At 39.9% G+C, this 16,248-nt stretch overlaps 1 protein-coding gene across 5 annotated transcripts in view; it reads left to right on the top strand.

Moving 5' to 3' along the window:
* AIMP1 (aminoacyl tRNA synthetase complex interacting multifunctional protein 1) overlaps positions 1-15,545 on the top strand; it is a 117,254-nt gene extending 101,709 nt beyond the window's left edge. For all 5 annotated transcript variants that reach the window (XM_073571841.1, XM_073571840.1, XM_073571837.1 and 2 more), the window contains 2 exons: positions 2,510-2,678; positions 15,299-15,545. In XM_073571841.1, coding sequence (XP_073427942.1) covers positions 2,510-2,678; positions 15,299-15,465 — 336 coding nt within the window. In that variant the 3' untranslated portion in view covers positions 15,466-15,545. The remainder of the gene's footprint in view (positions 1-2,509; positions 2,679-15,298) is intronic.
* The last annotated feature ends 703 nt before the right edge of the window (positions 15,546-16,248 follow it).

The following is a 16,248-nucleotide window of genomic DNA, read 5'->3' on the forward strand; positions in this document are numbered from 1 at the left end:
TGGAATGGATGACGTGTGATAGGTATATGGGCACTGGACTATGGGATGGAGGATATGTATGATGGGTATATGGGCACGGCACTATGGGATGGAGGATATGTATGATGGGTATATGGGCACTGGACTGTGGGATGAAGGATGTGTGATGGGTATGTGGGCACGGGACTATGGAATGGATGACGTGTGATGGGTATATGGGCACTGGACTATGGGATGGAGGATATGTATGATGGGTATATGGGCACGGAATTATGGGATGGAGGATATATATGATGGGTATATGGGCACGGGACTATGGGATGGAGGATATGTATGATGGGTATATGGGCACGGAATTATGGGATGGAGGATATATGTGATGGGTATATGGGCACGGGACTATGGGATGGAGGATAATCATTATAATTTGTTATAACTAACCACAGTTAGTTACTATGCCCGGGCTCTTCAGCTAGTAATCTGATATTTTCACCCTCATCACCTGAAAGGGAATTGTTGTCTCAGTCATAGATTAGTGGTAACTAAACTGTTCATGTGTGTTTTAAATGTTTTTTTTTTTCAAGAATTTAATACACGGCTGCTTTTCTATGGGTTGGGCAGTTGTCTTAAAATAATAAACAATCATATATTTTACCATCAAAGTAAGAATATATATTATTTTAATTATTATTTACATTTAATGGCCTTTGGAGGTTTTCTTTTCGTAGGTCTCCTTTAAGCCTCTGCTGCTGCTTATTTTCATTTATATTAGGAGCTTCTATTTTCTTGGGGGAGAGGAGAAGGTAAATGCTGCGAATTAGTTTTCCTTCCGAAAATAACTTCAAGGGAAATATTCCTGCTGTGAGCCATCGTAAACTTGGGATTGAGTTACACGTAGAGGAAGGACTCCTTTTCATTCAGATGGTTTGGAAGTTTTCTTTCGGCTGTATAATAAAACGCAGCTATATCTTATTTCTGGCAGGAAAAACATGAAAGTACACTGACTGGCTGGATCAATACAACCAAACCGGTTTTGTGTGTATTTTGGCCTTTTGTATTTTCTCTGAACATGTGTTGAAAAATTTAACATTGTTACAATGATTGGATTTGGGCACATGCAGGATTTAGTGTTTTCAATTTGTTGACGCTTTTTTTATGCATGTAAGATGGATTATGTGCTTAGCCCCATCCTGTATGGTAAAGCAGTATCCCATATACTGGTCCTGCACAAATGGCTTTTTAGAAAGCACAGCAGTGTAAAAATAATACAATCTCTGTGCCTTTATATTACATCTAGAGGTGCATCACATGGTACATTACTTATCTGGTTTTTATGTACTTCTACAGTATTCTTAAGTGAACTGTATGATTTCACCTCATCAGTTAAGTAGGATTTTGAATCGGTCAGTGGACGCTGTGCTTGCATGTTCTGTTCACTACTACAGCTGAGCAAATTTTTAAAAATTTGGTTCCGATTACGATCAACTGCAAATATTGCAGTCAATGGGAGCAGAAATGACCGAATATGTTTGGAATCGATCGTCAAACATAAATTCGGCTCGAATAGGGTACCAATATGGCACAAACATGGCAAATTCAAATTCGGTGTCCGATTCTGAACATATTCGCTTAATTCTAGTCACTACTATGGAGTCTGGAGAGAATGACAGAAATTAATTGCCACTGTGTTGTGGTTGGAGGGGACAGGGGTCTGGATCAGTGTCTCCCACTTTTCCAATCAATAACATCCTAGTGTTCATGCCTAACACTAAAAAACCTAGAGTGGTCAGCACTAGCCACAGTATTACATTGATTCACCAAATCAGTACGATTACAATGATACCAAACTTATAGTTTCATTTTTAAGTGTTGAAAAGAAAATTTTGATTGTCGTCATTTTCTGAGGCCCATAACGTTTTAGTTTTCTGTTCATTGTAGCTATGTGAGAGCTTATTTGCTTGGCGAGCTGACGTTTTTATTGACACCATTTTGGGGTACATATAATGTTTTGGTTACTTCTCATTGCGTTTTTTTTTTTTTTTTTAACAAAGTTGTTGCTACAAAAAGAACTACAATTCTGGCATTTTAGATTTTTTTAGTCATCTTTATGGCGTTTGACGATCAGGATAAATAATTTTTTAACTCAATAGTCTGCACTTTTCTGGACACAAAAATGCCACATGTATAATTTTGTTTTTTTTTGTTTTATTTTTATTGGGGGGGGGGGGGGGGGGAGGAACAATTTTTTTTGTATGTCAATTATCACTTTATTTGTTAGTCACCTTAAAATATTTGTACCATTGTCCGATTTCTTACAGTATTGCAGTATATAGTATAAATCACGGTCTCCTATGAATGCTAGACTCAAGCTGGTTTTCATAGGAGCATCTTCATGTCTGGCAATGGGATCTTCAGTACACTCCCATTTGTCATGTCAACCCATCGCTGCCCTGCGATATACAGTATATATGAGGTCTTTATTTTATTGTTTGTTATCTATTGTTAAACATTGTTTTTGTTTTCTTTATAGATGCAAAATCGGATGGCTGTGCTGCTTTGTAACTTAAAACCTGCTAAAATGAGAGGGGTGCTATCTCAAGCCATGGTAATGTGTGCCAGCTCTCCTGAGAAGGTTGAGATATTGGACCCCCCCAGTGGAGCAGTTCCTGGAGATAGAATTACATTTCTAGGATTCCCAGGTAATATCTCTCTCTCTCTCTCTCTCTATATATATATATATATATATATATATATATATATATATATATATATACACACACTCACTGGCCACTTTATTAGGTACACCTGTCCAACTGTGTGTTAAGACTTAATTTCTAATCAGCCAATCACATGGCGGCAACTCAGTGCATTTAGGCATGTAGACATGGTCAAGACAATCTCCTGCAGTTCAAACCGAGCATCAGTATGGGGAAGAAAGGTGATTTGAGTGCCTTTGAACGTGGCATGATTGTTGGTGCCAGAAGGGCTGTTCTGAGAATTTCAGAAACTGCTGATCTACTGGGATTTTCACGCACAACCATCTCTAGGGTTTACAGAGAATGGTCCGAAAAAGAAAAAAAATCCAGTGAGCGGCAGTTCTGTGGCCGGAAATGCCATGTTGATGCCAGAGGTCAGAGGAGAATGGGCAGACTGGTTCGAGCTGATAGAAAGGCAACAGTGACTCAAATTGCCACCCGTTACAACCAAGGTAGGCAGAAGAGCATCTCTGAACGCACAGTGCGTCGAACTTTGAGGCAGATGGGCTACAGCAGCAGAAGACCACACTGGGTACCACTCCTCTCAGCTAAGAACAGGAAACTGAGGCTACAATTTGCACAAGCTCATCGAAATTGGACAGTAGAAGATTGGAAAAACGTTGCCTGGTCTGATGAGTCTCGATTTCTGCTGCGACATTCGGATGGTAGGGTCAGAATTTGGCGTAAACAACATGAAAGCATGGATCCATCCTGCCTTGTATCAACGGTTCAGGCTGGTGGTGGTGGTGTCATGGTGTGGGGAATTTTTTCTGGGCACTCTTTGGGCCCCTTGGTACCAATTGAGCATCGTTGCAACGCCACAGCCTACCTGAGTATTTTTGCTGACCATGTCCATCCCTTTATGACCACAATGTACCCAACATCTGATGGCTACTTTCAGCAGGATAATGCGCCATGTCATAAAGCTCGAATCATCTCAGATTGGTTTCTTGAACATGACAATGAGTTTACTGTACTCAAATGGCCTCCTCAGTCACCAGATCTCAATCCAATAGAGCATCTTTGGGATGTGGTGGAACGGGAGATTCGCATCAGGGATGTGCAGCCGACAAATCTGCGCCAACTGTGTGATGCCATCATGTCAATATGGTCCAAAATCTCTGAGGAATGCTTCCAGCACCTTGTTGAATCTCTGCCACGAAGAATTGAGGCAGTTCTGAAGGCAAAAGGGGGTCCAACCCCTTACTAGCATGGTGTACCTAATAAAGTGGCCAGTGAGTGTATATCCGTGCAGACTTGGATTTTTTTTTGTTTGTTTTTTTGAGAGACAATGCCTCCATTTAATTTATGATATAGTAAATTGAAAAATGTGAAAAACAACCTTTGTTGGTTGGCCCTTATCAATCTTCTGTCATACGTCATTCGCGAGATACCTCTTTTCAATGTGAGATTTCTATTGGAAGGTCTGTAAATTAGGACGGGATGTTGGAATCCTCAGATAGGGAGTCCTGGCGATCGATGAGCTTTATGGTAGTATCTGAAGGCAAGTTGAAGGAATAGTAGAGGGAATCAGTTTGAGTTGCCATACTTAAACAGAAAGGATCCGCAAGCCTCAGTCCCATAATGCAAACTTTAGATATAAAAGTCCTGTTATAATGCAATTAGATAATTTACAAGACAAGCTTAAAGAGGTTGTCCACTACTTTTTGACCTATACTTTTGATAGCTATCAAAATAAAATAGCACTCTGTATCCCTACAACTTGCAAACATTAAATGTATTAAATTTTAATCGTATTGCTGCTCTAGAAAATATGAAAAATTTTGAATACTTAACACACAAATTGACCAATTTATGTGTATCTGGCAGCCGCGATAAGGTGATCGTTGTTGCTGGGATCTATCTTATTTAAGACTCCTCTCATGGGCTCATAGCGTACATTTATATGGGGAGGTAGAGCAGTATTTCATATGTTTCATGTTTTCATTATCTAGCGCTACAGACTCTTACTTTATTTTGTTAAATATGAAGATGGCTACTCTTAGTAAGCACCTGTACACACCCGATTTCTGTTTGGAAGTGACAGTCAGTCTTTTGATGTTTCTATCCTTAGGAGAGGTCATCAGTGTCTGATGGGTAGAAGTCCGACATTCGGCACCCCTGCCGATCAGCTTTTATTTGTATCGGCGGCAGCTGGAACTGCATGATTGCGGAGCTGATCTGTCTTCTGTTAGTGGCCACAGCAAGGTACTACACATCTGCCTTCTATTGATTTAGATAGGAGGCAGAAGTGCAATACCTGGCCACGGCTGCTATCAGAAGACTGAGCATGTCCGCAATCTAGCTTCCAGCCGACATTGAGAACAACTGATTGGCCGGGGTGCCGGGTGTCGGACAACCAAGTAGTTGACAACCTCTTTAACGGCCTCCTGTTTCCGGTATATCTTTTAATGTCCTAATACAACTTGACATTTTTCAATCAGGATATGAAAAGATGTCCTGTCATCACCCCAGGGGCTGATCTTGAGTCTCTCTCTTTCTCACCTTGCTGAAAGTACAAGCACAGCAGTAGGGAATAAGCACTGTCAGGTAACTGCTTACATGCTGAATTCAGAGGCATCACTGGAATGTAAAAAGATTGACCACAATTATCTGTAATTGGGAGACCCTGAAAGTTTAGTAGAAACATCAGAATCTGCCTGTCAGTGGAATTCTATCAGACAGAATATAATACAATGCAGTACAGTAGTAGTGCAGTGTATTATGTAAGTGAGCAGACAAAAGTATGTTATCTTGGAGGGAATTAACAGATATTACAAGCCCCCAAAAAATTATTGTAACGTGTAAAAGTATATCAAATGTAAAATAAAATTTTAATTTTTATGAAAACAAACTAAACATATTTGGTCTTACCACAACCTTAAACACCCAGAATTATACAACTGATATGATTAAGGTAAAAAAAAGTTATCTTAAAATCAATTCCTATTTTTGTGCATTATGACAACACAGTTTAAATAATGATCATGAAGTTGTATGTTCCCCAAAATGGTGCCATACATCTCTTCTTGCAAAAAATAAGCTCTCATATACCGATTACAACAAGAAAGAAAGTTATGGCTCTTAGAAAAAAATAAGTCAAAGGACCTTTTTAGAAAAATGTATATAAATTGTGTATAACAGTAATTCATGTCTGGGGGATAAACAGTTTTCAACCTGGACAGTGCCAAGATGCGACCGTTCAGGCTGAGCTCCACTGGTGACTGAGCGTCTGCAAGCGTGGCCTCAGTGACCGGTGGTGACGTCATCAAGATTACGTCCGGTCTCCAAGGCTCCTGTTCCCAGCCGGGCTGAACTGCGGTGACCTCGGTGAGATCCCTGCTAGCAGCATGAGAGTTTTTCTCATGGTACTTAGCAGGGATCTCACCGAGGTCACCGCTTTTCAGTCCAGCTGGAAACGCAGCCTCAGTGATGTCACTGCTAGTCACTGACTTTGCGCTTGCAGCAGCTCATTCACAAGTGGTTCTCAGCCTGGACAGTTGCATCTTGGCACTGTCCAGGTTGAAAACTATTTCTCCCCCAGACGTGGATTACGGCGTGGGACAGAACGACGGACAGGTACGGTATATTGTTGTTTTATTATTTTAGTTCTATTCCAGGAGATTGAGGACTTTGGTGGAATTAGGCAAGGTCGTAAGTATGGTTTAATTAAGATTATTAAAGGAGTCTGTGTCATTCTTTCAATTAAAGGACTTTATTCTGGCTGCGTCATTCTTTCAATTAAAGGACTTCTTTCTTTGTGTCTGTGTTTTCGTGGGGACCCCTCTATTCTTGATAACTACTAGCCTTGTTGAAGCTGACAGCTGAGGGTTGCAGCCCTCAGCTGTGAGTTTTGCCTGGCTGGATAGCAAAAATACAGGGGGACCCACGCCAGGTTTTTTTTTTTAATTATTTATTTACAGCGCAGGAGTGGCTGATGAATACCCTAAACTTCTGCTGAACCTGCTATCACTTATTAGTGGCAGTAGGTGTCTTATGATGGGAGCTGTAGTCCCATCAGCTCACACCAGTGATCGGAGGTAAGCTTTATACCTACGATCACAGCTGAGCGCTCACGTTGTCTTGACTGCGTGGGAATGGCGGCTCTCTGACCGGCGTGGATGGTTTCACCGCCGATCAGAAGCGTTGTTTGCCGCACTGTCTTGCACATGACAGTGTGGCAAACACTGGTTGTTCAGGCCCCCCCCATTCAAGTGAATGGGGTATGGTTTCAGGTCCGGGTACTGCTCTGGTACCTGAACCCGAACGTTTTGTAACTGTTCTGCCGAACCCGCCGGACCCGGACATCCAGGTGTCCGCCCATCTCTATTGTCAATGTTATTTTATTTTCTGCATATTGCCTTTCAAAAAATGGAATAAAAATAGATCAATACGTCATATATACCCCACAACTGCAGACTTGAAAACTAAAAGCTTGTTGGTGAGAAAAACAAGGCTTCACATAACAATTATATTTTAAATTAAAATTATTGAACAAAACTAATAAACCTCAAATAAACCCGCACTGAAATGAAATATAAGGATAATACGTAGTAATAGTCAGAAAACTTTAAACTTCATTTTACGTTAAATAAATGGAAATGTTGCTTTTTTGTATATAATCTATTGTCCATAAGACCATTATGGCATTGTAATAATACTTTTTATGGAAAAAAATAATGAATTGAACAAAAGCAAATGAGACCTTAATCTACATAGGAAAATACACAAATGCCAGGTCACTAACAACTTTAATATACTTGTCTTATTGTTTCTGGTTAGTGACTTTCTATCTAACTTTCTAGATTGCTTGAAACTTTGTCTTAACCCTACATAAAAAGAAATTAAAGATGTGGGATGATGTGCATCAGCCAAAGCTATGCTGTATGCCGATAACCTGGCTGTAAATCTGTGCATGAGATCCACACTGTATACAAGCTGGTGGAGATTTCCACTGGTGCACAGGTCTCCGTCTGGATACGACAACATCTGATAGAACATCTACCAAACTCTCCAGTCTGTCTCAGTTGCAGTGTTGTCCCATATGTTCTCCACAGCTGCATTTTACTTTTTCTCATCTGTGTGTACAATAATTGGCACAGACTATGTGTTTCTTTTTTTTGCTGCAGCAACTAAAGATCTGTCTGTTTTTCATATTGTTGCAATGTGAGGATGGAGGATTCTTCAGTCGTAAAACATTTCCAGCGCCCTTTGTGATCCAGGATTGAATAGTGCGATTAATGAGGTGCAGAACAAGACCTTATTAGCTAATAATCCAGATTGCAGGGACTTCAAAACACAAGCTAGTGTCAAGGAGTGCGAGAGCTTTGCCTGATATGACAAGTAAAAAAAAAATCTGGAAAAGTAAAATATGTCTTGAGTTCACGTAGTTCATCTTTACAGCCGGGCACTTTCTGAAAACATGAGTTACATTACCACCTCCCATACTTCAGCTTGCCTTGCATACACTGATGTAGGAGTAGTACTTGGATTAATCTATTTCTATATATTCTTGATATAATTTAGGTGGCATCTATTTTGCCCACTGCTATTATCCTGCTCTGTAAAGAATTGCCTTTTTGCAGTCACATGACGATCAAAAAAGCGTCCATTAAGTTCTGTGTCTATCGTGTTCGGTGGACTCACTCTGGGACATTATTATTAACTAGTCCAGCTTGGAACAAAGCCTTCAGGGGTCAGTAAATTAAAGAAATATCACTTATAAGGCGCAGTCAGATGGCCGTATAACACAGATGATGATCATGTCATAATGCTCGGACTGGCTGTCTGCTCTACTGACCTGAGTATGACAACATATATTTCTATGCAGCTGTCACTCTCAGGTGAGGAGAGCCGCCGGCCAGTCTGTGCAGTGGGATACGATCATCGTCCTTGCTATACTGCCTTCTGACTGCGTCCTTAAGCAGAACTATGGAGTTTAGACATATAATAATAGGTGTACGGCACTCCTGTGAGACGGATCGGGTGCTCAAGAAGGATTCCACTCCATTAGACTAAAAATATAGCGATACATGAAACTTTAAAATGTAGAGAAGTCAGATTTTTATTTTGGTAATCCTACAAAAAATAGGAGTTATGTTTCGGTCCCGAAGTATAGACCTTCATCAGACACAGATTGCTAATGTTCTGCGGGGAGATATAACAGATGAAGGCAGTGTTGGAGAAAAGCAGTCTTATCGCAATGTGTAGGTATACGTCCTGCGATTAGGATCACTTTTCTCCAGCACTGCCTTCATCTCTGTTCTATCTCTCCGCAGCACATTAGTAACCGTCTGATGAAGGACTTTTAGACAGAAACATTACTACTATTTTCAGATGGTTTTCGATGGAGTTGGAATCAGTAGAAATGCACTTCCATTATAAAAAATATGTATTTTTTTTTTACTTTTGAATTTAGACAAGTTTCAAAACAGAACATAAAGTATTTTGTATTATTTATATTCATTCAAGATCCCTATTTAATAAAATGATAAACTGATAACCCATTTTTTATAGAGTACATTTATCATTGCTAATTGCCCATTTATGAAGGATTCGGAGCTGGAGTTAGAACCAGGTCTTACTGACTCTACAGCCATGCTTATAAATATTCTCACCACTGTGAATACCATCTGTTTTTGCTCTTTTCCTTTGTGGTTCCATCACAGGTTCTCAGCTTGGTGCAGGAGTCACTTAATGGCTAAAATAGCAAACCTTCAAATGACCACAGTGGCTCATCAAGTAACTGGAGCTGAACTCTTAACTTGGGTCTTTTTTGTTCAGGGCTACTTTTAAATAAGTTCTCTCCTGTTGGTACTTTTTAGAATTTTTTGGGGGGGAGCTGGTGCTTGTTTTATCTATACACACTATAAATTACACAGCTTACTAAATTGCCACATGGCTCAATGATATGATGTATTGTTCAGGCCCATTCTACCAATGGCATAATCGTGAACTATTGGATTCTGGGTATCCCTTAGCACAAGGTGTAGCTGGGCCCTATGTTATCAGAAGATGAACTTGGGGAAAAAGGAAACTTTGTAAATTTTGTAGATACTTTGATTTGCTTATTGCATCCAGGGCTGTGGAGTCGGTAAGCCAAACCTCCAACTCCTCAATTTCCCTGACTCTTGACTCCACAGCACGGCCTCACTACTGAGCATGTACATAGAGTACAGCACAGATTCATCTCAACTAAAAGCCGAGATCCTTCGATCAGGAACAGTGCAGACATTTATAGGACATTTAAATACCGTAAATGCCTTTTTGCTCGTTGGCTTAAGAATATTTGATTGCACATGCAACAAAAGATCAGTCGTGTTGTAATTTTGTTCACAACGCAATTCTACATGGAATGACGCAGCAGCGGATCGATTTGGTAATGGCATTCCTGATTGATTGAGAACTTTGCGATTTCTAAGCACAAATCTTCCATCATTATCAACGCTTCGTTGTAGATTTCCGTTGTGAAATCCATGTTCATATTTGAATTTCCTTGCATATTCGATTTCCATGTGCGATTTATATTTCTCCCATAACTCTGGAGATGAAGGAGAGCAGGCAGTCAATATGATTGCAAGCAATTTGATTTGGATGTGGCGTGTTGCACACCTCATTAATGCTTACATCCTAGTGTTGGTCGATCTCCAATAAATTCAGAGCTTGATATGCATTGCGGATAGTGGCATGTGTAACGCCATTGACAATTCTCAATTCCTGGAAAGATGTTGGACCAGGCACATTTGCCAACAGCATTCATCTTGATTGGGATGCACAGTACACAGTCTGCCTATCGTAGTTTTTTTTAAATATGCCAGGTTGTCTGTCGACAGGCTCTCCTCATTTGTGTCATTCAAATGATTTTCTACTCACATCCCATGTGTAATAAGTAGGCGCTTCCAAATAGAGCAGTGTTTTCGCAAATGCTTCATTTTGACATAACATGAAGAAAGCAGTTAACGTTGTAGCCGGTGGATTCAGGGCTTTTTGTTGCACATTTGCAGCTGTATGACATATGTACTACTGCAAATCATAAAGTCATGAATAACAATTGTTTCAGACGTCACTTTCTTAACAAATTGCTTGGTATTTACTGCATATTTGCATGTTCCACATTTGCCACCCCCGCAGCTAAAGAAACATTTAGTAGACAGCCAGGACATTTTAACAGGATTATCTATTGCCATACTAGGTGAATATGAATTGCAGTAGGACACATGTCATATACATGGTTACCTGCAATATTTGTGATCTCTCCTATAGAGGCTGCACAATACGAAAACTCCGGCAGCTCATCAGTGAACAACTTTTCCAACCAGGACTCTGCTGTAGATATTACACATATGATTTCTCACATTTCCTGTGCAGTCCCCATGTATTCCCGACCTGCACAAACTCTTCATCCTGCTGATACCCCAATATTGAGCTGCTGCCGTATGAGACCCTACTGTTGGTACAATAACAGCGCTTCTCTTAGTGCCCCATTTAATGCCACCACTGTGCCATTCACATAGTAAAATGTCTCCTTTGTGCCCTCTAGGTTGCAAAATTGCCCCCTGGAAAATATTAATGCCCTGTGCAAGTGCCATAGAAAACGGTGCCCACATTTTGACCCTCTACAAAGTATTATTACCCCATGTGCATTATTGATGGTTACAATCCCGAGTGCCCTTATAAGAATAATGGTTCTTAAGTTCCCACTTAACTTTTAATAATGTCCCCTGAGTCCCTCTATGCGCAGTAATAATGGCCTATGAGTGCCGCCATGCACAGTAATAATGGACCGTGAGTCCCCAGCATCACTTATGTGATCAGGCGGTCATGCGACCACATGTCTATACATGCAAATGGCAAACATGTGGTTGCATAACCGCTCAATCACCCTGATGATATTGGCGACTCATATAGCAGTGATAGCGGGATTATTGGGCGGCATGGTGGCTCAGTGGTTAGCTCTGTAGCCTTGCAGCGCTGGAGTCCTGGGTTCGAATCCCACCAAGGACAACATCTGCAAGGAGTTTGTATGTTCTCCCCGTGTTTGCGTGGGTTTCCTCCGGGCACTCCGGTTTCCTCCCACATTTCAAAGACATACTGATAGGGAATTTAGATTGTGAGCCTTCAGGGACAGCGATGATAATGTGTGCAAAACTGTAAAGCGCTGCGGAATTTGTTAGCGCTATATAAAAATAAAGATTATTATATTATAAATTAGCAATGGATAAAATTTTTTTACCTTTAATCAAGATCTCTTTAAAAAAAAAGATGACTGACAACAGTTAGGCTAGTTTCACACTTGCTTTTTTTTGCAGCGCGTTTTTCCCGCAAAAAAACGCATTGAAAAAACGCATACATAAGCATACAACTGCTGCGTTTTTTTCAAGCATTTTTATGAGCATGCATGAAAAAAACGCAGCGTTTTTATGCGTTTGTATGCGTTTTTAGTGCGTTTTTACCGCGTTTGCGTTTTTTTCCAACATTTTTAGGTGGCCCCTCACACTACCCAAACCATGACTTTACTAACCCTGACCCTAACCCTAACCCTGACCCTAACTTTTAACCAAATCATACTTAACCCTAAACCCTAACTAACCCTGACCCTAACCCTGACCCTAACCCTTAACAAAACCATACTTAACCCTAACCCTGACCCTAACCCTTAACCAAACCATACTTAACCCTAATCCTGACCCTAACCCTAACCCTGACCCTAACCCTCAACAAAACCATACTTAACCCTAACCCTGACCCTAACCCTGACCCTAACCCTTAACAAAACCATACTTAACCCTAATCCTGACCCTAACCCTGACCCTAACCCTTAACAAAACCATACTTAACCCTAACCCTGACCCTAACCCTGACCCTAACCCTTAACAAAACCATACTTAACCCTAATCCTGACCCTAACCCTGACCCTAACCCTTAACCAAACCATACTTAACCCTAACCCTGACCCAAACCCCAACCCTGACCCTGACCATAACCCTAACCCTAAACCCCCTTAACTAACCCTAACTCTAACCCAAACCCCTAAATTCCATGGTTAAAAAAAAAAAACGCATATGCAAAAAAACGCATACATGAGCATGCCAGTGCGCACATATGCGCATCCATAGGCTATAATGGCCATTTTTAGCGCAAAACGTGCGCATATGTGCGCATGCGCTTTTTTGCAGGGCCAAAAAATGCAACATGCTGCGTCTGGAAAATACCAACGCACACCCCAAAAAAACGCAGCGCATGAAAATCGCATACATGCGCTTACCAGCGCGCAGGTATGCGCACCCATGTTAAATATAGGGGAAAAAACGCATGCGCAGGTATGCGTTTTTTTCCAGCGCTAAAAAACGCAAATGTGAAACCAGCCTTACCTTGTGAAAAAAACTCAAAACAAAAAACCACAAAAAACATGAAGACACACAATTAAAAATACTTGCAGGTACTACCTGCTTTCAAATTGAGTATAGGCCTCTTATTGATGCTAGGTAGAATTCTTGTGTTTGTCAGATAGAGCCACAATATATAGTAATGCTGGGTATAAATTGTATTTGTCAGATAGAGCCACAATATATAGTAATGCTGGGTATAAATTGTATTTGTCAGATAGAGCCACAATATATAGTAATGCTGGGTATAAATTGTATTTGTCAGATAGAGCCACAATATATAGTAATGCTGGGTATAAATTGTATTTGTCAGATAGAGCCACAATATACCAATATAAAGCACTAATGTTGTGGTCAATTGATTAAGTTCAAATCATCAGAGTCTATAACTACCAGCAAAAGTGAACCTGGGAACATGTCCAACTGTATGTTTAAAGTTAGTTCCCAATATAACTGTTGGAACAGTAGTAGCCTTAGAAAATAAGCATAGGTTTGCATACATAGATAATTCTTAAGATAGGTGCTACTCTTAACAATAGAGCATATATTTGCATGCATAAATGATTCCTACATAGGTGTTACTAGATTTCATGGAGAAAAATGAGGCAGCCGAACTGTTTGCTAATACTCCCCCGATGAGTGCATTATAACGAAACGCGTCGGAAGACGCAACCATTAAGGCAGGCAGCATCTGGTACCGGTCTATATGGACCTATAGTCATGAAAAAAGTTGCTGGAAGGAATGGATCCCGCAACATAGGGTGAGATCTGACAATACAAAAGCCGGCATATCATGTGATAATGCGGCATTGCTGTTTTTTGAACTTCTATGGTCACTTGGAATGCTCGCTGTTTTGGTGAGGTAGCATGGTTCTTGTAGTATGACCTGGCTGTAATTTTCCTTCTGTCCTGTCTTTTCTACAAGCTGCATCTCGGCCTCATTTTTGTCCATGACATCTAGTAGCACCTATGTAGGAATCATTTATGCATGCAAATATATGCTCTATTGTTAAGAGTAGCACCTATCTTAAGAATTATCTATGTATGCAAATCTATGCTTATTTTCTAAGGCTCCTACTGTTCCAATGGTTATATTGGGAATTAACTTTAAACATACAGTTGGACATGTTCCCAGGTTCACTTTTGCTGGTAGTCATAGTCTCTGATGATTTGAACTTAATTGACCACAACATTAGTGCTTTATATTGGTATATTGTGGCTCTATCTGACAAATACAATTTATACCCAGCATTACTATATATTGTGGCTCTATCTGACAAATACAATTTATACCCAGCATTACTATATATTGTGGCTCTATCTGACAAATACAATTTATACCCAGCATTACTATATATTGTGGCTGTATCTGACAAATACAATTTATACCCAGCATTACTATATATTGTGGCTCTATCTGACAAACACAATTTCTACCCTGCATTACTATATATTGTGGCTCTATCTGACAAACACAAGAATTCTACCTAGCATCAATAAGAGGCCTATACTCAATTTGAAAGCAGGTAGTACCTGCGAGTATTTTTAATTGTGTGTCTTCATGTTTTTTGTGGTTTTTTGTTTTGAGTTTTCTTCACAAGGGTGTTGTCAGTCATCTTTTTTTAAAGAGATCTTGATTAAAGGTAAAAAATTTTATCCATTGCTATGACTCATATAGCAGGCACACTGCACCCTGTCTTGATTTGCCAGCCTGCAGTCACATAGAGTGCAGACTTTTATCCCAAGCTCAACCTTTTTCTTAACTTTATACAAATAATAAACTGCTAATTATGAAATTATTAAAAGGGTTCTCTGGTCTTAAGCTACAAGTTTGCAGTTACTCTGTGACCATAGATTTGTGAATCCTCACATTGTGCGCACAGCACACTTTCAGGATTCTCCGATGCAGGGAGTGGGAGGATTTATAAACTGATCTCTGTATCCAGGTGTAACCATAAAAAAGCACCATGGAATAACTCAAAGAAAAATTGTACTTATTTCAGTTTGAAAATGTTTAGATATTAGTTTCATTCATTTTAATTTAAATTTTGTGTAATTCTTTTCTTTCCCTTTATTTTATGTGAATTTTATGATTTGTATTTATTAAATGAAAAATGTATTATTGCTTTTTGTAGGTGATCTGATCGTAATATAGTCCTTTTTTCATTTTTCTTACAGGTGAACCTGACAAGGAGCTGAATCCGAAGAAGAAGACATGGGAGCAGATCCAGCCTGATCTTCTCACCAATGATGACTGTGTGGCCACTTACAGAGGAGCATCATTTGAAGTCATTGGAAAAGGCGTATGCAAAGCCCAAACCATGTCCCGAAGCAGCATTAAGTAATTTGTGTGAATTGCACATTGTATTGCGGATGCCAAGAACCTGTCAGAGAACTAGAGCAATAAAGGCCAATAATTTGTTGATCCTGGTTTCAGGTTTATTTTGTGTGTTTTTCATGCTTTTATTGTAAGCACAAAAATACTAAAAACATTTACTTATATCATCCTAATACTTTATCTTGTTACATTTTCAATCATGGTACAATAAGGAGAAAGCTCCTCAATTCAGCATTTATAGGGAAGATGTCATAGCCCCAAATGTTATTACCCTAAGGATAATAGGGTTAATCCCTTAGTCATGGAGCCAATTTTGACCTTAATGACCCCTTCCGATGTGTCACAGGAACTAAAGTAATGTGGAAGGCAAAAATGATCATTTAACTTTTTCACAGAAATGTTACTTTAGCTCCAAATTTATTTTCTCAAGGGTAACAGGAGAAAATATACCCTAAAATTTGTTGTGCAACCTCTCCTGAGTATGCTGATACCCCATATGTGGGGGAATTCCACTGTGTGGGTGCCTGGCAGGTCTCGGAAGGGAAGAAGCACAGTTTGACTTTTGAACCCAAAAATGGCTGGAATCGAGAGCGCATGTCATGTCGCGTTTGGAGAGCCCCAGATGTGTTGCTGTGTAAACCCTCCACAAGTGACTATTTTGGAAACTAGACCCCTCAAGGAACTTATCTAGATGTGACATGAACACCTTGAACACCCAGGTTCTTCACCGAAGTTTATAACGTAGAACTGTGAAAATTGAAAATCATATTTTACCCACAAAAATATGCTT

Source organism: Dendrobates tinctorius, unplaced genomic scaffold, assembly GCF_039654945.1.
Source record: "Dendrobates tinctorius isolate UK_male_01 unplaced genomic scaffold, ASM3965494v1 ptg000030l, whole genome shotgun sequence".
In the NCBI taxonomy this organism is placed as follows: domain Eukaryota; kingdom Metazoa; phylum Chordata; class Amphibia; order Anura; family Dendrobatidae; genus Dendrobates; species Dendrobates tinctorius.